This window comes from Lepidochelys kempii, chromosome 11, assembly GCF_965140285.1.
Source record: "Lepidochelys kempii isolate rLepKem1 chromosome 11, rLepKem1.hap1, whole genome shotgun sequence".
Taxonomy (NCBI): domain Eukaryota; kingdom Metazoa; phylum Chordata; order Testudines; family Cheloniidae; genus Lepidochelys; species Lepidochelys kempii.
The window spans coordinates 62,917,790-62,940,862 of NC_136390.1; the positions used below are offsets into that span (position 1 = coordinate 62,917,790).

At 45.4% G+C, this 23,073-nt stretch overlaps 3 protein-coding genes across 6 annotated transcripts in view; 2 read left to right on the forward strand and 1 right to left on the reverse strand.

Moving 5' to 3' along the window:
- The window catches only part of ADAM23 (ADAM metallopeptidase domain 23), a 200,128-nt gene extending 198,840 nt beyond the window's left edge, over positions 1-1,288 (forward strand). Inside the window, exon 24 of one of the 2 annotated variants that reach the window (XM_073306571.2) lies at positions 827-1,288. In XM_073306571.2, coding sequence (XP_073162672.1) covers positions 827-868 — 42 coding nt within the window. In that variant the 3' untranslated portion in view covers positions 869-1,288. The remainder of the gene's footprint in view (positions 1-826) is intronic. The other variant, XM_073306562.2, reaches the window with a different exon arrangement.
- Positions 1,289-9,219: 7,931 nt separating this feature from the next.
- FAM237A (family with sequence similarity 237 member A) overlaps positions 9,220-23,073 on the forward strand; it is a 39,618-nt gene continuing 25,764 nt past the window's right edge. For 2 of the 3 annotated variants that reach the window (XR_012154373.1, XR_012154371.1), the window contains exon 1: positions 9,220-9,614. Coding sequence is in view for 1 of the 3 variants with exons in the window: in XM_073306615.1 (XP_073162716.1) it covers positions 12,903-13,311; positions 17,960-18,108 (558 nt within the window). In the remaining 2 variants the exon portion in view is untranslated. Of the gene's footprint in view, positions 9,615-12,889; positions 13,312-17,959; positions 18,893-23,073 lie in introns of those variants that run through there. The other variant, XM_073306615.1, reaches the window with a different exon arrangement.
- The window catches only part of DYTN (dystrotelin), a 64,766-nt gene continuing 56,755 nt past the window's right edge, over positions 15,063-23,073 (reverse strand). Inside the window, exon 15 of the mRNA XM_073306616.2 lies at positions 15,063-18,857. The gene's annotated coding sequence lies outside the window, so the exon portion shown is untranslated. The remainder of the gene's footprint in view (positions 18,858-23,073) is intronic.

Below are 23,073 nucleotides of genomic sequence, written 5' to 3' on the forward strand. Positions count from 1 at the left end.
TCATTAACAGCAACATTTTCCACCTGAAAACTAAATGTAACAGTAAAAAGCAGTGTCTCTGGAGGAATTTTCTAAGTTGCAAGAAAGAGGCAGCAACAAAGTCAGGGGTCAAAAGAGGCAGCTCAGAGCAGACTGTCCAGAGGCGGAGGAGGTACCAGCTCGCGCTGCTATACCCCTAGATGTACTAGCCACAGCCACCAACAGGAGTGGTCTCAAAGGCAGGGATCAGCAAGCGAATGCCATAGTGCAGGACCATGTAAGGCTACTTCACAGCATGAGGATTCCAGCAGAGGGGGCTGAGGATAAGAAGAACAGGGACACAACCATTTCCCCTTCAGCATTAATGACAGAAACTGATGTGCACTGTTTGAGCACTGGAGGCTGCTTTGAAATTTTCTCTGACTCTAGAAACATGATACGGTTAGGCCCCCATATTGCAGCTGGTCCTGTTGGGTTTTGGGAAGTGGCACACTGCAGCTGGGAGTGTTCAGGCAGACTTCTGCAGCTGGGCTATTAGTTTATTATTTCCTACAATTATTCAGCTTTCATTTTCTTGAGGTATATTACTGTATTTTAAAATGCCTAACTAGCTAATATCTACCAATTTCAGTACAGCATTAAATATGCATCCCACCCATCATATTAACATGAGGAAGCAGCTTGAAAATTAGATATTATTTATGTTGCAGTAGTACATAAAAGGAGGTCAGGGTCCCATTATGCTAGGTGCTGTACACACAATGAAATATGTGACAGTTCCCACCCCAAACTGCTTACAAAGTGTGTGTTTATATACATTAGGCATGCTTGTGAATTTGTTTTGCAGATACATGCAGTACACGCCCTGTACTGGAAAGGTAAGGGTTAAGGAGCTACTTTGGGCTCAAGCAGTCCCACCACACCTGCAAAGTATGTATGGGCTGCAGGAGGAGCCCAAGAGGAGACCAGACCAGCTCAATAGGAAGCAGCCAGTGGAAGTGAATAGACTCACACTGTTAGTACTTCTGAGGAAACACTGTTGTCTGGGATCTTGCTATTAAGACTCCCAGACCTTCTGAGGACTTCCAGACCTGCTGAGGAAAAAAGGACTCTGGATACTCCTCAGGTCTGGGATTTACTTTTGATTTCTATTGTTTAATGTCTTCACTTTCCTCTTTGGGAAAAGAGGAGTGGTAGGAAGCCATCCAGAAATGCAATAGACCAGGGATGGCCAACCTGAGCCTGAGAAGGAGCCAGAATTTATCAATGTACATTGCCAGAGAGCCACAGTAATACATCAGCAGCCCCCCATCAGCTCCCCCCCAGCACCTTCCGCCCACTGGCAGCCCTGCCAATTAGCACCTCCCTGTCCCTCCCTGCAACTTCCGATCAGCCGTGTGCAGGATGCTCTGGGGGGGAGGGAGAGGAGTGAGGGCATGACAAGCTTAAGGGAGGAGGCGGGAAGGGATGGAGTGGGGGCAGAGCCAGGGGTTGAGCAGTGAGCACCCCCTGGCACACTGGAAAGTTGGTGCCTGTAGCTCCAACCCCAGAGTCGGTGCCTAGACAAGGATCCGCACATTAACTTCTGAAGAGCCATATGTGGCTCCGGAGCCACAGGTTCGCCACCCCTGCAATAGACAGATCTTTGCTGCTTGCCACAGGGCCCTTGATTAGCACCTAGTGGAGAAGGTGGGAGTGGGTTCCCCTACCAACTGTTAGAGGAGCTGAGGGCTGTTAGCATACCCTAGCATAAGAAAACCTGAATGGAGAAAAAGGCCCTGAAACCAAGGGAATAGGGACCTCGAGAGAGACTCAGGGCAGGCCTGGAGACGCCCTTCACTGGTCCTACAACTGTCCACTGCAGGACACTGCATATCCTGAGAGGAGAAAGGCACTGCTTGACTCTGAGCCTTGAACTAGCTTACCACAAGAAGGGATTACAGCCAGTGGTGGGTGAATGACTACAGGCAGACTCACCATGACAATGCAAAGATGGAAGGGGCGCGTTGGTGCTGAGTGGCCTACCACAGTCAGGACCAGCTCTAAGCACCAGCTGAGCAAGCTGGTGCCTGGGGCGGCGCTGCTGAAGGGACGGCACTCCGGCTGTTCTTGGGGTGGCACTCTAGCAGCAGCCCCGGCGGCAATTCAGCAGCGACTCTTCTGATTCGGGTCTCGTTTTCTGAGGTAATTCGGTGGCAACTCCCTCTGATGTTCCTGTTCTCTCCAGTGGCAGCGTATTCATCAGATTGTTTGTTTGTTTGTTTGTTTTTTGCTGCTTGGGGCAGCAAAAAGCGTAGAGCCGGTCCTGACCACAGTACCTCTATATGCTTATCAAAAGTTATACCCACTATACTGGCTAGTAGGATTGAGCAAATCAATTATGTCTGACTTGACTGATTTGTCGTCTTATCTGTTTGCAGAACCCCCTCCCCCAATTTGTTTACTCTTTTTGCTTTGAAATTTGTTTTGTGTTTAGTTGGTTTATCAAATAGGTGCTATTTGTGTTTGAGGAGGAACCCTATTCAAAGCCCACTGACATCAATGAAACCAGCCCCTCCCCTACCACCATCACTTAGCTTTGGATCAGGCATGAAGGCTCTGTTCAACAAAGCTCGTCAACATATTTATTAGCACCTGCTTGAGAGGCAGGATCAAAGGCACAAAAGGGAGTTAAATCTAACCCAACTCCCTTTCCTGCCTTTGAAACACTCCCCCTATTTGCTGAATGTGTGTGGTGTAAATCCATTGTTCAAGTTATAGGGTAAAATCCTTGCCCTAGTGAGTCCCATTGACTTCAACAGGACCAGGATTTCACCCATAAGAGCTATGCTCATTTATGACCCAATTTAGCAAAACATTTTGAACATATGCTTAACTTTAAGCATCCATTTAAAGAGCTTTACTGTCTTGTGGCCTCAATCAAGTCTTATGCAAATATTAGTGGAAAGTGGAGGCTTACCACTGGGTTTCCATGAGCACTTTTACTAACAAAAATCCCACTGCATGAATGTTTGCAGAGAGTGAACACAAGAAGGAAATAACTACTGATAATACAGAGCAGTGCAAAGTTATTGGCAGAACACTGTTTGCACTACTTTGCCAACTTCGCTAAATAGTTTAACAAGCTTCTTATTTAAAATGTAATAAGCATTGAATCTCAGCTGGTAGCTCAAGGATTACAAGCTCTTTCTGTGGAAAATTCTACACTTGTGACTCTTTGAGCTGGATAGAATTTAGCACCCGTCTGAATGAAATCAAGATATGGCAAACATTCAAAGTGTCTGTGTGTACTGAGGATTATCGAGGAGATTAATCATGCTGTACAATGGAAGAAATTTTTCATATCCTAAGTGGGGGTACACATCCACTACACAGCTCTCTACAAAGACTCATCTTGACCCCAAAGAACACAAAAAGGGAATGGGTTGGCCATCTATACTCATTTATTCCAGTTAATGAGCCCCTCCCCCAGGAACAAAAGCCTTTACAGAGCAGCAGTATTTTAGGGTATGTCTACACTGGAAGAGTTACCGTGCCGCTCAGAGAGTGCTGAAGGGAAACCACTATTGTGTGTTCACACTGTCAGCTGCCTGCGCAATAGCATGTTCACACTTGCGGCACTTGCAGCGGTATTCGGAGCGGTGCACTCTGGGCAGCTAGCCCACAAAGCACCTCTTCCTCTTCTGCCGCTACGAGTTGTGGGAAGGCGGAGGGGGTCGCGGGGAATCCTGGGTCCTGTCCCAATGCCCCATGAGGCATTGCTTCGCAACAATCCCTGTACTTCCGTCCACATTTGGTACCATCTTTCAACGGTTTGTGTACTGCACGCTCTGCCTCTTCGGGCTGCAGGAATGGATCCTGAACTGTTGACCATATTTTGCTCACTCTCACTAACACGTCACAAGTGGCAGTGGAGTTATTCCTTAAACTACAAAGGCAAGTGGAGTTTGATATTGATCTCACCACGCGTAGTAGCTATGACACGGGATTGCTTGTGGCATTCAGGGAGGTGCTGACCACAGTGGAACGCTGCTTCTGGGCTCGGGAAACAAGCACTGAGTGGTAGGATCACATAATCATGCACCTCTGGGATGATGAGCAGTGGCTGCAGAACTTTGGGATGAGGAAAGCCACATTCATGGGACTGTGTGATGAGCTCGCCCCAGCCCTGTGGTGCAAGGACACAAGAATTGGAGAAGCGCATGGCAATTTCACTGTGGAAGCTGGCTACTCCAGACTTCTACCGATCGGTTACTAACCAGTTTGGAGTGGGGAAGTCGGGTAAGACACAAAGCAGCTCTGCGGCAGCAGATTGCCCAGTATCTCCATGAGAATTACATGGCGATCTCTGCGGCAGATTCCCATGAAGTGAGGGAGTCAATCAACACTGTGATCTGCTGCTCAGACTAGGCATGTGGTGATACGCGAATCATACAGACATAAGCCTGCTTTCTGCAACCTTCCTGCCCCCAGCAACTCACTTCAGCGATTCCCAAAATCAAAACCACTTACTGGGGCCTCCTTTCCTGTATGCCCTTTGCCAAGCTCTGATGGCTGTGACCGGCTAGACTCCTCTGGGGTAGAGAAGAGCGCCTGGCTGCCTGCGTCTCTGACCTCCGAGTCATCCTCTGCCTCTGGGTCCCCCTCCACATCCTTGTCCAAGATTTCTTCCTGGCTTGGTCCACTCTCGACTGGTATGTGAGCCACTGAAGTATGCACAGTGGCCTTCACAGTGGAGGCGGGGTCACCACCGAATATCACGTCCAGTTCTTTGTAGAATCGACAGCTCATGGGCACAGCACTGGAGCAGCAGTTAGCCTTCCGTGCCTTGTGGTAGGCGTTCCGCAACTCCTTCACTTTGACCTTGCACTGCAGTGTGTCCCAGTCAAGGCCCCTTTCTGTCATGCATAGTGAAATCTGTCCATAGGTATCACAATTCCTATGGCTGGAGTACAGCTGGGACTGGACAGCCTCCTCTCCCCAAATGCTGATGAGATCCAGCAGCTCAACATTGCTTCAAGCGGGGGATCACCTGGTGCGTGGAGCAGGCATGATCACCTGAAAAGATGCACTGAGATTACTGCACACATCACTGAGCAAACAGGAAGGGGACTTCCAAAATTCCCAAGGAATTTAAGGGGTTGGGCTCATGGTTGGTCATCTGAGGGCAGGGCAGTAGAGTTCAAACCAAAGACCAGAGAGGTGAGACCAGGCATTGTGGGACACCTCCCAGCAGCCAATCACAGTACTGTAATTGACCAGGGTGTCTACACTGGCACCAGGGCGCTGTAGCTCCAGCGCAGAAAGCTGTACACCTCTCGTTGGGGTGTGTTTTTTAACAGCAATGCAACTGCGCAGTTTTACACCAGAGAAAACTGCTTTACTGCAGAAAAACTTGCCAGTGTAGACAAGGCCTTAGTTGTAACACTTATTCTCTCTCTCTCTCTCTCTGAGCATTGACTGACTTATTTCCATCAGATCCCCTGGTTAGCCATCCTCAAATCTGGAAGATTATTTTCTATCGGTATGAAACTACCATTATACTTGAGCCAACACTCCACTGAAAGACAGCAAACAAACTTGCTTATTGAACAAATCTGTGAAGACTTCATATTAAATTGAATCTCTCCTAGTCTATCAATTTACGAGAGATTTTTACTTTCACTTCTAACCTTCAGAACTCCTCTGGCTTCGATAGAATGGGGCACAGTCCCTGCTGCAGCTCTGGAGAGACATAGCAAAAGTGCTGCAGTGTGGGGGTTGGGAGTGAGAAGCAAAGGTCATTTTAGTGCCATCAGGATTCTGGCTCTGAAAAGGGACCTGGTGTAAGTTAGAGCAGCCCCTGGGACTGGCATCCTTTTCACAGTTGCCCATGGGCTGCACCACAGCCCAGAATCCCAGCAATGCCATTGCTACATTCTATGGGCATGCCTCCTTCCTTCCTTAATCCACCCCCTCTCACTGCCAGTCCTACCACCAACACACTCCCTATACCAGGGCTTGAGAGGGGAGACAGAATAGGGCTGCTTTTTGTTGTCTTATGCTGCTCCTGTACTGGACAAATGCTTCCCCACCCCAGCCTATTGCAGTTCCTTTACAGCCTATGTATGCCACTCCTGGAATCAGCCCCAGTCTAATCTAAGAACCAAGATTTAGAGAACTGCCTTTAATCAAAAATATGCCCAGTGATTGTCTCTGATCATGCACCAAATTCGAGAAGGGAGGGAAGGAGATGAGGTAGAGAAAAGGAGGAAACCTTGATTGAGGGAAGGGGGAAATAGAAATTTCCTGGGCAAAATTGGTTTTATCCTGCCATGCTGAGTGCATCTTGCAAAGTGCAGAGTCTACTCAGCTCCTATTAAAACCTATAGCAGTGGAGATTGCTGAGCACCACACAGGGCTCAAACCCTGTGTCACAACATATACAATGAATATTTTGAATTCAGTAAGAATTCCATATATCTGGATGTACAACATACGCATCCATGTGCCAAAGAAATCCTGCAATATGTGTGTGTCGATCAGACAGGATATAATAATCTGAGATCTATTTAGATACTGTTACTTATAAAAGGGATGCATGAAATGTATCCACTTTGTTCCTTCACAATATAAAAGAATGACCATGTAGCATGTTTTGGACACATCTCAGACAGAATAGAATTTAAAAAAAACAAAAACTACTTGGTATGCTGGGAGATGTGACAAGCAGAATGTGTAATAATTGACTTCTGGGGGAATTCTGCGTCACTGCAGAATTTGTGTCCCCTTGCAGATTCTTTTTCTCAGTCAGAATGTATTTTAGAGAGAGGCATTGCAGTTACATATTTCACCCACTAGGGGTCGCTGTGGTGCCAGAACAGAGCGAAGCCAGCTCAGGGGCCACAGCAGTGGGCTACAGCAGAAGGAAGGAAGAGGAGATGCATTCCTCACAGTGCGGAGGCACATATGGGGGGGTGGGGGATAACAGACAGAGTGGGGCACATGGGGCTGCTGGGGGGATCACAAACTGGGGTTCAGAAGGGCTAGTGGGGGGATAGACTGGGATGGAGGCTGAATGGGAGTGGGGCTGCAGGGTCACATGGGGATGAAGGGGAGGGGGCTGTAGGGGGAATGGGGCAAATGTGCCTGACTGAATGGGAGAGGCTAAGGGTCAGCCAGGGTCTGCATGGGGGAAGCTTCCCAATAATTCCCCACCCCTAAAACACCTGTTCCATACTTCTCCCACCCACACCCAGCAACCCTCCATGTTCATTCCCAGGCTCTTTTCCTCTTCCTTAACTCCTCTGTTACCCCTGATTCCCACAAGCCTTTGCACTGCTTCTGCGGGGTGCAGGAAATACAGTTTTGTATTGTAGTTTAAATCAGTGATTCTCAACCAAGGGTACACGTACCCCTGGAGGTATGCAGAGGTCTTCCTTGGAGTACATCAACTCATCTAGATACTTGCCTAGTTTTACAATAAGCTACATAAAAAGCATTCATGAAGTCAGTACAAACTAAAATTTCATACAACTGCTCTATATACTATACATTGAAATGTAAGTACTATATATATATATATATTCCGATTGATTTATAGTTCTATAGTAAAAATAAGTAACCAATTTTTGAGTAATACAGAAGTGTCACAGAACACTATTTTTATGTCTGATTTTGTAAGCAGGTAGTTGAAGTGAGATGGAACTTGGGAATACGCAAGACAAATCAGACCCTGAACGGAGTGTATAGTAGTCTGGGAAGTTTGAGAGCCACTGGTTTAAATTAAAAAGAAAAGGAGTACTAGTGGCACCTTAGAGACTAACCAATTTATTTGATGCATCCGATGAAGTGAGCTGTAGCTCACAAAAGCTTATGCTCAAATAAATTGGTTAGTCTCTAAGGTGCCACTAGTACTCCTTTTCTTTTTGTGAATACAGACTAACACGGCTGCTACTCTGAAACCTGGTTTAAATTAATTACTCAAAGTTTGTATGAATATGCCTAGTAAGCAACTTTTGTAAAACAAACAAACAAACAAAAACATTTCCTGAATCTTTTTTTGTTGTTGTCTGTATTGATACAGACATAGTTGCTGACAGGTATTTTTAAATAAATTACCAAAATAATTGAATTTGGCATGATTATATTGTGTTAATTTGACAAAATATGTTGAATTTTGCAGAACTTTAAAATATTGTGCACAGAAATTTTAATTTTTTGGTGCAGAATTCCCCCAAAACTAGTAACTCGAAGATGAGCATTTAGAGTCAGTTCTTCAGCTTACATGAGCTGGTGTGATGGCTGTTGTGACTTCAACTGAGTGGTGTTGATTTATATCTGGTGAGGATCTGTCTGAAACAAGATTATAACAAAAAGAGATGATTGCACTCTCCAAGTGCAAAGCAGCAGCAGCTGAAGGATGTGTAGTGGGCCAGGACAAAGTCTCTGGAATGGGATAGTTTCTCAATTGGTGTAAACTTATGCACTTCCATTGACTTCAGGGGAACTATGCAGATTTGCACAAGCTGAGAAACTAACAGGAAGGAAAAACTTGCTGACTTAGTGTGGTCATATTTATGGGTTCAAAACACTTATTTAGCAGTTTCTCAGATATTTTGCCTAAATGGTTTCTTCTAGTGCAAACATAATGCACCAACCATGCTGGACAAGGCAGGATATGTTACTCACTTTTATCTGACAACTGGGCTACTGAATACAAATGGGCTTCTTGATTTCTTTGTTGTGGCGGCCAACTCAGCATAGCTCAATGGATGTAGGCCAATTTACACCATCGGAGGGATCTGGTCCCTAGAGATCTATCTAAGTACAGTACATACTAGTCATTTGACACTTCACTCCGACCTCATGTTCTCCGCTGCAGAACAAGAGTTCTCCTGGTGAAGTCAAACATAGCTCCAATTCTGCCAAATGGTTTTTCCATTTTATCTTCAGGCAGCCTTTGTTTTTGCCCCTTCCAAGGGTGGGCCTTCTCTTCCCGCCCTTCACTGCTCAGAACTAGGTCATTATCCAGGGGCTGAGAATGGAGGTCAGGTCACAGAACCACCTCAGCTCAGGTGCTTCGCCAGGACCTTCCAAAACCCTGGGGGGGGGGGGGGGGGGAAGCAGGGGCGGGAAAACTTTAAAGAAAAAAATAATCCTTTACCAGTGTTCAAAATAAGTCCCCCCACTCGGGGCCTAGCCCGCTCTCTCTCTCTCACTCCCCCACCCTACCAGGCGTGGGGCTCGGCCACGCACCGAGCGGTGGCCCGCGGGGCTAGTGCGGGGACCAGCCGGACTCCATCGGCGCCGGAGCCGCGGGGGTTCCCTTCCCTCAGGCGCGGCGCGGGCCGCGAGCCTGCCCCTCCCCCACCCCCCGCCGGCGCGGGGCGGGAGTTCTGAGGGGCCGCCGGTGTGGCGCGAGTCCCGCGGCGGCGGCGGGGGCGGCTGGGAGGCCGCGGAGGGGGAGGGGGTCCGAAGCAGCAGCTGACCGGAGCCTGTCTCGGAATGGGTGGGGGCTTCACCCAGGAGCCTTGACGTAACCTAGAGGGACCGCGCGCCCCGCTTCTTAAGGAGCGGCGGGAGCCGCCACAAGCCCGGGCAGCGACGGGAGCCGGGGGCCACCGGGCGGGAGTCGGACGCGGCAGCTGGCGGAGGTAAGGCGGGGCTCGGGACAGGCTCCAGCACCCCGGACAGCGCCCGGCCGGGCCGGGCTGAGCTCGGGCGGCGCGCGCCGGAGGGGACGGGAGCCCCGGGGCGCTGCGGGCGCCGGGCTCCGGGGCGTTCCCCGCTGGAGGCGAGCGGGGCTGGGGGAGGCGCGGGGCTGCCCTCACGCCTCCCCTCCAGCTCGGCGCTGCGGGGCGGTGCCGCGGCTGCAAACACGCCTGGAAGCCCGGCGAGCGGCCCCCGGGCTCCCCCGGTGTGGGACGGGCAGCCCCGCAAAGGCGCGGCACCGAGAGCTCCGCCAGGACAGGGGGCTGCTGTTCACAGCTTTACCGCCCCCCCCCGGGGGACGGGAAATGTGGGACAAATCCTGCCGCGGAAGCAACTCGTTGCCCCGGGGCGGGACGGCTGCCCGTGGCCCGCTCTCAGAGCGCCCCTGCTGTTCTCGTGCTCGGCGTTGTGGTAAAGGGGACACGCGCGGGGCGCCCCCGTGCGCGCCCCGCTCCGCGCCCCGCCCCGCCACCTGCGGCTCGCGACGCTCCGGAGCTGGGTGTTTGTCCCATCGCCACCCCGGGGGCCGGTGCAGACTGGTCTTTAGATTTATTGACCTCGGGCGCTGGGGGTCTTCAAATATTGAACTTTTACAAAAGGCGACTGCAATGGAGACCGCCACCACTGCTGGCCCGACATCTTTACTGTATAGGTCGGTAGGAACCGTTTGAGCAACTGTTTGACCATTCATGGGAAAATAAACACACCAATGAGAAATTGCAGTCTCCACTACTCAACTTGCATATAACTCGTGTTACTTGGCTGACAAGTCAATACTCAACCCCTTTACTGTTTATGGAGAAGGCAGAGTGCTCTTGAGGCAAAGACCTTCTTCAATATATGGTGTACAGCACCTAGCACAATGGGCCCCCAATCCCTCATTGGGGCCTCTGGGTGCTACTTCAGGACAAGTAAATGCATACTCTGGATAGAAGCCAGAACAAGAGATCACCTCATATATATCTTTAACGCCAAAGGGCCAAAAGAGCACTTACTCTGGGGACAGCTTTGAACAGGGGATTTCCTGCTTTGAGCAGGGGGTTGGACTAGATGACTTCCTGAGGTTCCTTCCAACCCTGATATTCTATGACAGGCAGTTTAACTCCAGTTAAGCTGCAATAGCTATGGGGATTTATGCTACTATAACATTTGGCCCCAAATCTTTCCATTTTGGAAGAGGGCATCTTCTCCTGATGAAAGCATCTAGCTCCTCAATGAGACGTACCTACCAGCAGACTTTGTCAAGAGAGTATTTGGTAAATATTTCCCTGTCATCACTAGGGATTGTTTTCTAAATATTTTCATTTTATGAGATTTTATTAAGTGTATTTGTTATGTTCAGTGTCTAGGCTGATAAAAGAACTGTGATCCTTCTATCTGAACCATATGATATGGATGCTATAAGTTAATAGGCTGAAATATATAGCAAAAATCACTTTCTCTTCCTAAAAGTTTTCTAAATTTAAAAATAATGGAAGAATTTGAAAGAAAGTCCTAGAGGTTGCAAACAGCATGTTTTGGGTGGAGGGTAATCAGAACTCCATGTAAAGACTCCACTTCAGGGAATTTTCCTCCAGTTATTTTTAGAGCTGGTTGAAATTTTCCATGAACATTTCTGAAAACTTGTAAAAATATTCACCCTTTTTTTCCAAACAAATGAAGCTGCTAAGACTCATATCTCTTAGTTTTACATCCATCATCTGGATGGGTCTGGCTTTTGGGAATAGATTAAAGCCTTTTGCCTCTAAGTCACCAATTAAAATTAGCCCAGGGTGGTAGTGACCAAAGAGGTATCAACTTCATAAAACTACCGTCACTGTGGTGTGAGTTGGCCTGGCACTTCATTGAGGGCAGGGTTTCTTACAGCTGTATGGCAGTGTGGGAAAGCTTGTGTTGCCCTTTTTCTGTTGATAAAATGTAGGACTTCAGATCCAGGGTTGTCAAGCTAGAGTTTTTTATGGGCACCTAATTCACTTTATAAATTGCTGTAAATCTCTAAAATGTTAAGTCTCATTAGGGTGTAAATACCCCTTCTCCTCTCCGCCCCACATCCTCCTGTACCCAAACCAAGTAGCAGGGCTGAATGTTGGGGAGGAATCTTACTCCCAAGACATGGAACTTCTCCTAAAAGGTCCTTAGCAGGCTCCCTCCAATGGAGGCAGGTGTTCTTGCCCTGCACCCTGCTGATGCTAAAGCTGCATGCTAGGCAGGGAGTGTATATCCCCTTGCATGACCAGTCCTGATTCCATCCATTCCCCTTGCACAGCAGAACAGCACTGTTTATATTGCCCAGGGACCCTCTGTGCCCTCAAAGGCATGGAAGAGGCCTAGCTATACAAAGCTATGCTGTACCTAGATATAGTTTCAGAAGTTAGCTTTGGCTCCCTGAGGTAAAATATCCAATTGTTCCCTACAGGAATCTGGGCAAGTGACATAATTAGCTGCAATACTTGGAAAGGCAGCTTTGGTCACCCATCCAAAAAAACATTTATGGACTATTTCATGGCCAAAGTCTGAGATAGAAATGTTGACCTCTAGCAGCATGATCAACTCACAGTAGAAGTTAAGGATTTTTCTTTTTGGTACACTGTTATCCCCTAATACAGGAGCAAGAGCATTTAGTGGATAAAATTCACTAGAGTGGTGATCTTGTGGTGACAGCTAATGGGAAGGTCAGATTTCAGATATTTTCTCTTTGTAGCCTATAAACAAGTACCAAGTAAACAAGTAAATTTCATGATTCTAGCTCAACAGGAAAGTGTCACTGAGTCATCTGTTACAAGGGTGTGTATTTAATATGACGTGCACACTTCATTTCAGAGCCTTTCCAAAATTAATAGATACACACAGTTATACATTATTTTGGAAATGTTCTGAAAGAAATATACTATGTAAAATAGTCCTATTGAAGGGGATGTTCTTGGCCAATTTACATCAGGGGACAAACTGCTGTTTTAGATAAGAAGAAATCTTGAATGAGTTTAGCGGATTTAGCCTTTGGGTAATAAACTTGGATGTTTATATCAATGTAATGGAATTGAACAAACAAATAAAGTACACACCAGGCTTAAGGCCAGAAGGGACCAATGCTATCATCTAGGCCAACCCTCTGTATAACACAGGCTGTAGGATTTGATTTCACCCATCCCATTTCTTCATTTAGCCCAGCAACATATGAAGGTTAGATGATTTTTCAATTGCTTTTGTTTTTGTGAAGTTTCAGTGACACAATGGATCCTGGGAACAGAGGAAGAATTCACTCCAATGTGAGACTTATCTTCTGTCTGTTAATCATGGGAGTGTTTTGTGTGACTCCTTTCTTCTGCCAGAGCCAAAATGATCCACTGGCCCTTGGCCGAGCTGATCCCCAGTGCTGGGCGTTCTCCACAGCTGCCTTGCTGGAGATGAGGAAGCCACATATTTCTGAGTCTGTCAATGGTTTTTGGGACTTTATGATCTTCCTGAAGTCATCAGAGAACTTGAAGCATGGGGCTCTGTTCTGGGACCTGGCTCAGCTCTTCTGGGATATCTATGTAGACTGTGTGCTCTCCAGAACCCATGGCCTAGGGAGGAGGCAACTGGCAGAGGCTGAACAGAAAATCATAGCTCTGCATTCTCAGCTCACAGAGAGAAAGCAAGGTTATTACTTCTCTATCCAATACATGTACACCTTGTGGTGGAGAAACAGCAGTAGTGTACATAAAAATCAGACACCAGTAGAGAAACAAGTTTAAATTGGAGAATGAGAACCAAGCAAGAGTACGATTAGCATTAAAACAACTGAGTGCTTGGTGCTGTACAAGTCAAAGATTAATATGTTCAATAAAGAAGCTTAATCATGCTCAAAAACTTCTGAATGGGAGTTTTGCCTGAGAAACAGCTGCAGATCAGGCCCATATATGATTGACTTTTCCCTCAGGGATCATAAGAGGAGGTAGAAGTGAACCACTTGAAACATGTATGGGTACAGGTAGGGAAGATAGATTAGTAACCAAACACATGAAGATATACTGCCTCATTAACAGTGTTACTGGGTAATGCGTGGTCTAGGCCAGTCTTACTCATATGCAGTAGTATCCTACTCCTTGAGCAGTCCAACTGGAACCATTGTGGAGTATGATACTAAACATGAGCACAATGAATTAATATACTGTGAGTAAAGTTTTCAGCCACTAGCTGTCTCCAAGTTGCAGCCAGGGTCTGGTTACTGGTAGATCATGCAGGTAAAGCTGGGAATCAGGCTGTGTAGAGGCTGTTAGTGTGCACAGATTCTTTTAAAATACATACTTTCTGCTTAAGACTGATACCATACATCATGACACTAGGTAGGATGAAGAGATTTTTAGACACAGTCCAGTGCACGCACACTCTTAAAAAAGGAGGGATATTTTACTTCTGTTCTTACTTCTATTCTGTTTTGTGAGTTGTAATCAGTCCATCTAATTTCTTAATGCTGTAATGGTCAGCTAGTAGTGGTCAGACTGCTACAGTGACAGCCTAATTTTTGTTGTTGTAGAACTATCTAAGCTCTCATCCAAGGTCTTGTAGCATCTTAAAACCAGATTGTTCATATCTGCCTTGCTTAGTCAGTGAAACCAAAAGTCAACTGCTAGAAGGAGATTGCTCTCTGCAAATGATATGAGGAATTGAATTGCCACTTCTTAAGCATAACAAATTGTGCAAGCCTGATTCTTTAGTTTGAGCTGAACTATTAGCATTTGAATGATTTCATGGACCAATTCTGGGTCTAGATGGGAGAGCCAAGGCAACTTTCAGTGGGTTACTTTGAATATAAAACAATATTCCAAGTTTCTCCCTTCATACTTCTATTGTATCTTTTCAGACTCAGTTGCTACAAACTGAAATGGTCCTGGTCTTACCTTTTGAAAATATTTAATGATGGCTTACACTGTTTAAACCTAACATACAACAATATGTAATATCTGAAGCAGCCTCCGAGCCTTAGTCACAGTAATATTTAGGTTTCAGAGTAACAGCCATGTTAGTCTGTATTCGCAAAAAGAAAAAGGAGTACTTGTGGCACCTTAGAGACTAACCAATTTATTTGAGCATGAGCTTTCGTGAGCTACAGCTCACTTCATCGGATGCATACCGTGGAAACTGCAGCAGACTTTATATACACACAGAGAATATGAAACAATACCTCCTCCCACCCCACTGTCCTGCTGGTAATAGCTTATCTAAAGTGATCATCAAGTTGGGCCATTTCCAGCACAAATCCAGGTTTTCTCACCCTCCATCCCCCCACACACAAATTCACTCTCCTGCTGGTGATAGCCCATCCAAAGTGACAACTCTTTACACAATGTGCATGATAATCAAGTTGGGCCATTTCCTGCACAAATCCAGGTTTTCTCACCCCCCCCCCCCACCCATACACACACAAACTCACTCTCCTGCTGGTAATAGCTCATCCAAACTGACGGATACCCCACTATAGTGGCATTAGTCAAACTAGGCAAAACCCTGAATCAATGCAGCTCAGCTCTGCACTGGCTAGAGAAAGTAGGCTGGAAGGCAGCAGACCTGAGTTCTAGTCCCAGTTCTGCCATGAATCTGCTGTGTGACCTTGGATAAGTCACTTCACAGTGCCTCAGTTTCCCCAGCTAGAAAATGGGACTAATGCTACCTCCTTAATAACATGCCTTGAGGTGTAGGGGTCAAGAGAGCTAGGAATTATCAACACATCTGATTTTGGTACCAAAAGGTAAGTCTCATCAGTTTCACTAATTATATCAACATATCTGTTTATCATTAGTAGCAAATACTAGAGAGTGGGCTTTTATGCAATGAAGGACTAACTAAAGCTCTTGTAAGAGCTGTAGAAATATATAGCTCCACTTAGCACTGTTCTCTTATACATGTCAAAGTGGAGAAAACATTATCTGTATTTCACAGATAGGGAAACTTAGGTGCAGAAAGGTTGAGTGTCTTGCCGAGGGTCATGTCACACGTCAGTGACAGAACTAAGCTTAACACTCAGGTACCCAAATCACATTTCCATGTCCTGTTTGCTATGCCATACGGCCTCCTGATGGTGAATCCTCAGGGTAGAGTCAGTCTAAAAGGTGCTTTTTAATAAGCACCTTAAAGTTCAATATCAGTCACAGAAAAAAAGCCATCACTTTCCACATCAAATATACCAAATGATATGATAAATAATTCATACCCACTGAAGTACTAGTTGACCAAGCTTCAACTTTAGCATATTGCTTGCCTTTAAGGAATTATTAATTAAGCTTTAAGCTGAATCCCTTAAGAGTCCTTCAAACAAACACTGTTTTTTACATTGCCTAACTACTGAAATCACACCAACTCTCACATTTTTCTCTCCTCCCCCATGAAACCAGAGTGGCTTGTTGGTAAGGGTTTCACATAGCATATCTGATATGGTATGATCATAGAATCATAGACTATCAGGGTTGGAAGGAACCTCAGGAGGTCATCTAGTCCAACTCCCTGCTCAAAGCAGGACCAATCCCCAATTTTTGCCCCAGATCCCTAAATGGCCCCCTCAAGGATTGAACTCACAACCCTATATTATAGGGAACTATTTTACAAGCCCTGTAAAAATCAGACCATGAAATGTCCAGCAGAATCAGCCCTCAGGGCTCCCTTCAGGTTTTCACTTAATTTGCCTCTGCTTTCACCAGGAATACTCTGTAAAAGGAATACTCTCAAATGAGGTGCTTATTCTGTCTCCAAAGTTCCAAGGCAAACATGCTTCATTCACAAGTCCAGAGATGGCCTTTCATAGCCCTACAAATTCAACATGCACTGGCTTTCTTTCTTTCTCACACTATTGCATGAGGTCAGATTCTACCTCCACTATCCACCTGTGCAACTCCCACAGTGAGTTTGTACAGGTGTAACTAATTAACCTGTAATTAGATTTTTAGCATGCAATCCTGCTGACTGTGCACAAGAGAAGGAAAATAATCAAGCTTGTTCTCTCTTAGCTGTGTGGCTCTGCAGGGCTAACAGGAGTGAAATGCAGTAAAAGCTTACTTATGTCCCTAAAATAAGCAGTGATGATTGTAATAAACATAGGGAGCAGGTCTGTTGCTATTTTTACCTAGAGAGACAAGGTAGGTGAGATAATATCTTCTATTGGACCAATTTCTTTTGGTTCAATTTCTTCTTCAGGTATGGGATATGTACTCAGTGTCACAGCTAAATACAAGGTACAACAGATTGTTTAACATAAATAGTTAACACATATTCTAAGTGACCATTCAAGGTGAGGTGGTCCATTAATACCTTCACACTCATAGGACAAAAAACAGGGGGTTAGTGGGTTACAGATTGTTGCAAGTGTCTTTATTTAGACCATGACTTTTAGCATCTAGCAAAGTTATGAATTTAAGCTCCCAGACTTGTTTTTGAAGGTCTTGTGCATGTTTTCTTTGAGGATGAGGACTGAAAGGCCAGATATGGAGTGGTCGTTTTGTGAAACGTGTTTGCCCATGGGTGATAGTGTTTTTGTCTTTTATTGTTTTTCTGTGTGAATTCAGTTGAGAGCATGGTAATTGTCTGGTTTCACCCGTGTCATTGTTAGTGGGGCATTTAGTGCACTGGATGAGGTACATCACATTGTGATAGGCATGTGTAGGTCCCTGGGGGGTTGGTCATCTTAGCAGTGGCGGTATAACTGCAGGTTTTACATCTGTTATGCCAGGGTCTGGGGCTGCTTTGACTTGGTGGGTTCTACTTTTCAGACTAGAACTACACTTAACAAATCAGCTTGCTGGCTTTTGGGCCTCATCCTGCAGTCATTCAAATAAAGAGCAAGATTCCCAGTGAATTAAATGGTAAAGGATCACTATGGAAATGGTCTGAAGTCTAGTGACATTGAGAGTCCATTGACTTTGACAGGATTTGGATCAGGTTCTGATTGTGACTGACAGCGACAGACAAGATTATGATTCTGCATTTCTTACCAGGAGAAAACCTATTATTGTCTTGTATGGCTCATACTAAGGTTCCAGGATAGGGTCCATAATGTAATTTGGACCCTATTCTGGATTTCAAAGTAATTTGCTAACTAGAGACACTTGCTTAGTTTTGCCCATTGTAAGACTTCATCTGATGCCAATGATTGGCTCTGATTAGTTGGATACAACATTTATCTTAAATATCAGACTGGCAAAACATGGAGGATGAAAGCTACATAGGCTGCCAGCTTTACATTGTTTGGAAGCTGACCCTGATTTCCTCAGACATGGTTTCATGTCCCTTTCTTTTTTTTTTCCTCCCTAATTTCTAGGGACATTTGCTCACAATCAGAAGACACGAGTGCTGAACAAGAAAGAGCTGATTGAAGACTTAATAAGCATCCATGTGCATAAGAGTGGATCTGCATTACTCCGAAGAATTATTGGGGGGCTAGGGATAAAGAGGAAACAATTTGTCTAGTCTGAGGTTTATCTGTACAGTGGATATTTTTTAAACAATTTCCTTTTGGTTTTTGTTTTTAATTTTCCTTGGAAAGCTGCTCTAGGTGGAGGGGGAATGTCTGTACCTATCAACATTGTACCTTTGGGTTAGCTTTGACTTTTTGCCCTGTTGTGGCTTTTTTTTTTAAATGATGCCCATGAATTCAGTCTCTTTAATAAACTGCATGATTTATAAAGTGTTAGCCACCTTATCATGTGCATGAGCTACTGAAACTGTGTCTGGGGGGCATGCTGGAGAATACTGCCCAGTCATGCAACTGGACGTATACAGGCAGAGCAGGGAACCAACACGGAACTCCACTGAAGTCAACAGTTTTGCCTGTATGGATTCAATTGCAGGATTGGAGTCAAGTAGCTGTACTTGCTCTGTTTTAACTATTTTTTATGCATATAACACAGCACAAACAGCAGCCAAAACATCATTCTATTTAAAAAGAAAATGTAAAGAGTTAAAAAATCCAGGACCTCCAAACTTCAAGCTTCCAGTTTTTTCTCATAGGTTAATAAAACCCAAACATTCTCCACACCTTAAGTGAACAGATGTTCTCAAAGTTAATTTTCCAGGAAGAGTGTCCATAAACAACACCCACGTGCATATTCATTTTGATGATGTACAAGGGCAGCTGTTTCCCTCAGGTAGCACCTTATTCTGCTCCACTGCAGTCAACAGGTGTTTTGCCATTGATTTCACTGGGAGCAGGATTGGCCCTGAAAAACCAAAATGAAATAAAAGTCAAAAGTAAGAAACAAATATATTCTGAAAGAAAGCACACATACAAATGCTTTCTGTGTCTGTTTCAATCAGTACATGGTTACCTTTCAATTCCCAAGGCTCAGCAGATCAAAGGGATGCTAGAATAAAGTTAAATGCTGTACTGTGACCCAGGCAGGCAGGCAGGCTGCTTCCCGTGTATAGAGCCCAGCTGACTTGGCCCCTGCAGATCACAATGCAGCTTGAGCCTCAAATTCTTATCAGGAATGGAGAGCTCATAGATACATTGTAGAACAGGGTGAGTAACTCATTACTAGAGCTGGTTGGAAAATAGTAAATATTTTCTGCAAAAAGTTAAAACAAATTTCATGGAACGTTCCTAGATTTTTTTCAGAAAAAATGTGAAAATCAAAAAACCCCAAACGTATTACCAATTCCTTCCCTCTCCCTGAAAAATTGTTTTGGTTTTCCATTGGAAAAAAATTTGGAAAATTTAAACCAAGTGAATACTTCCCCCATACAATCATCATCTTTTTTGGGGGGGGATGGGGGTGGGAGGGGGGAGTCATTACATAACAAATATTTTGTTGATGGAAATGTTTCCATTAGCTATGTGTGACATAATCTGGATATTTGACAAATTTTGCTGCTTTTTCTGTTTGCAGATTGTCTGCAGATAAATCACAGTTTCTTCAAACTAACATAATTCAGTTTAAAGAATTATTCAAAACTATGAGCATTGAATGATATGTTGACTTCAGGATACTGATTAAATGTGCCATTCATTGCAAGAATTTAATATTCAAAATTGTGGCTGTTTTTAGTGGGTGCCTAGGTCAGAGGGCATGTTTCTATTACCTGGCTGAATGAATGTAACTCTTAAGCTACATCTACATGACAAGCTGGGAGTGCAATTTTCCTGTGTACGCATACTTATACTAGCTCTCAGCAAGCTAGCAGGAATATAAATAGCAGCGTAGCCACAATGCCATGGGTGTCCGCAGCGAAGGCCCAGCTGAGCTGGGTCAAGTACATACCCACTGGTGTACTCCACTGCCACTACCTGTGCTATAGCAGCTAAGCTGCTATGTACACCTATGCCATCTCAATGAGAGCTAGGCTGAGTATGTGTACGCAAGTAGGGACATCACACCCTACCTCGCAGAGTTGCCATCGTCTTAGAGTCCGGTTTCAGAGTTCAAGTTACAAATTTGTTCAAGTTACAAATTTTAAGTGACTTTCCTTGAATATTCTGCAATATATTTTATTCTGACAAATGTATCTGCCAGAAAACTCATTTACTGATGGACTCAGTCCTGATAGGTGCTAGGAACTTTGCCCCAATCCAGAAAAACAAATAAGCATATAGTTGACTTAAAGCATGCACGTATTCCCTTTGGGGAAATTCTGGACCTATTAAAGTCGATGACAAAACTCCCATTGGTCTCTGTATGGCCAGGATTTCACCCATTGACTTCAATGGGACTACATATGTACTTAAAGTTAAGCTTGTGTCTAAAATATCTGGGGAAACAACCCCAACAGGAGCATGAACACAGGGACAGAACCTTTATTTTCAAATATTTTGCAACTTTCACCAGCTTTAACTGTCTCAGGCTGTGCCTACTAGTATGTCCCCAGTACTTGCTCGGGGGTGTTGCCAGAACCATTCTCGCACTAAGTTGCAGTACCAATTGGTATTAGGGCCTCATGGTGCTAGGTGTTTTACAAACACACACAAAGGAACAATTCCTGACCCAAAGAACTCACCGTCTATGAAGACAAATGATAGACAAAGATTATGGGGTAGAAGAATACAATTCAGTATACACATATGTACACTTGCAATTGTTATTACTATGGATAGACAATTGATAGATGGGGAGAGCTGGCACTGTCTTCCAAGATTTCACTAGTCAGTAGCAGCAGAGAGATTCTCAGAAGACACTGTTTTCTGTCTCTGACATGCTTTAGGAGGGGCCTTCAGGAAGAGGCTACTACTATGGGCTTGTTTTCGCTACGGAGCTAGATCAGCACTGCTGCAATCAACGCAGCGGCATCGATTTAGCAGGTGTAGTGAAGACAGCTCCCATCGATTTCTGTACTCCACCTCAATGAGTGGTGGAAGCAATGTCGGCAGGAGAGCGTCTCCCATCAACATAGTGTAGTGTGGACCCCGTGGTAAGTAGATCTAAGCTACGTTGACTTCAGTTACACTACTAATGTAACTCAAATTGTGTAGCTTAGATCGACCGGCAACGGCCTGTAACTGTACATACTTTCCCTCTCGAACAACAGGACCCTGCATCCTCCTTTCTCCTGTTGAATAGCAGGATTATTGGTGAAAAGTAATTGCTGGCCAAGACAACATTCAGCTTTGGACCAATCCACCACAGAGCTCTGCATCAGCTCTTTTCCTTCATTAAGAAACTACAGCAGCCATTTGACCTTTGAGGAAATGGGCAGGGAAAGGTGTGTGTGTGTGGGCGTGGGGTTGAAAGAATAGTTTAGTTTATAACAAAAGGTCATAGTATTACAAAGAGGTCTGGAAGCTGCTGCTGTAAGGGAAACCATTCATGGTATTAATGTTGCTGAAATAAAAGAGTGAGGCAATTAAATGTAAACTTGCAAGTAATAACATTCCTGAAGGAACTGTTACCTCAGGCATTTTCTCCTGTCTGAAGACCTCAGAGCCTAATTCCATTTCATAGCATAGACCTTGTTTGTTTTTGACTGGAGCTCAATTGCTTGGCATGAAAATGATGACGTTGATACTTGCTGTAAATTCACTGATTCTAAACTGGGACCCTGTCACAGGCTGGCTGGTGCTTTAAGGGGAGCTGGGCTCAGCCTTGCCTGTGAGGTAATAGCCATGCACCAGCTGACCCTGATGTAGTGATTTAATGACACCCACTAGCCCGGGCTGTGAAAGGGTTAGGGTGGACTACAGAAAGCGAGCAAGCAGAAAGAAAGAACTCAGCCATAGAACAGAGCTCCTGGAGTAGGTTGCTGAAGGGAGTCATAGTGAGTAATATATGTCTGTCTATCAAGGGTGCGCCAAGGAAAAAGGAAAGGTAGTTCTGTGGGCTAGTGTTCTAGAGGAGGACCTAGGAGCTAGGCAGACCTAGGGAGAAGGCTGAGGGTATGTCTATATTGCAGCTGGAAGTGAGGCCTCCTTGCTTCCCACTAGTATGCTAAAAATAGCTGTGTGCATGTTCCTGTGGCAATAGCCAAGGGTCAGGCTAGCCACCCAAGCTCAAGCCCACCTTGTTCTGAGCCCATAGGATAGGCTGAGAAGTATCCCAAGAGAGGCGGAAGGACTCTTATTGGGACTTGTGAACTTCTACCTGGACTGCTGTTACCCCAGAAGGGGCCTGGACTAGATGTGGCTTAGCCACATGGCAAGTTTGGATGGAAACAGGCCACTGTGGGACCAAAGTGGCTGACAACCGAGGTGCTAGATGCAGACACCTTCAGCGTGATGCTCTAACTCTACAGCAGTGAGTGGAACTGCTTACAGGCTCTCAAGAACAACTGTTAAGAAGAAAGTATGTACTTGATTATGAATTGCAACTGTGTGCATTCACAGGGCCCTGCCCTGCAATCTTAAAACTCAATTCCTGGAATCAGGCTCATTGCTCAGGCTCATCTCCCCAGCTGCCTGACACCACCACCACCCCCTGAAACCTTAAGAGTCGCTCTGATGTGAGCCAAGTGTACTGCTGCCCCTTCCTTACTATTCCTCAGCCTGAGCACCATAAAGGGAGTCTAACAGAACGTAAGAGCTGCCCAAAAGTAGGGACTGTGGCCCTTTAACCATATTTTAATAGACTAGAGGTGGCTGCCTCCTGTGGGTCCCCCGTTCCACTATGTGTTCTATTTCTTCTTGTGTCATCTGGACACCACTGGTAGAGATGGCTGTGTAAGGGGAAACCATCTCCTTTGGCAAGGGCAAACTATGAGCCACAGCTGTGGCCCTGAGTCTGGGCTACTATAAAGGGGCAGTCAAGGATTCTCCACTATAAGGGAATTCCTAGGTGGTATAAAGCTGGCATAGTCAGCTCTATTACCCACTCCCAACATCACAGAGGATGTCAGGACAGAGTGGGAATTCACGGCACTCTGGATGATCCTCAGCTGGTGGAGCAGTCTCTAGGGGATGTTGGAGGATATTTTGGCCCTTGCTGTCTACAAGAGCATCAGAATGGAAAG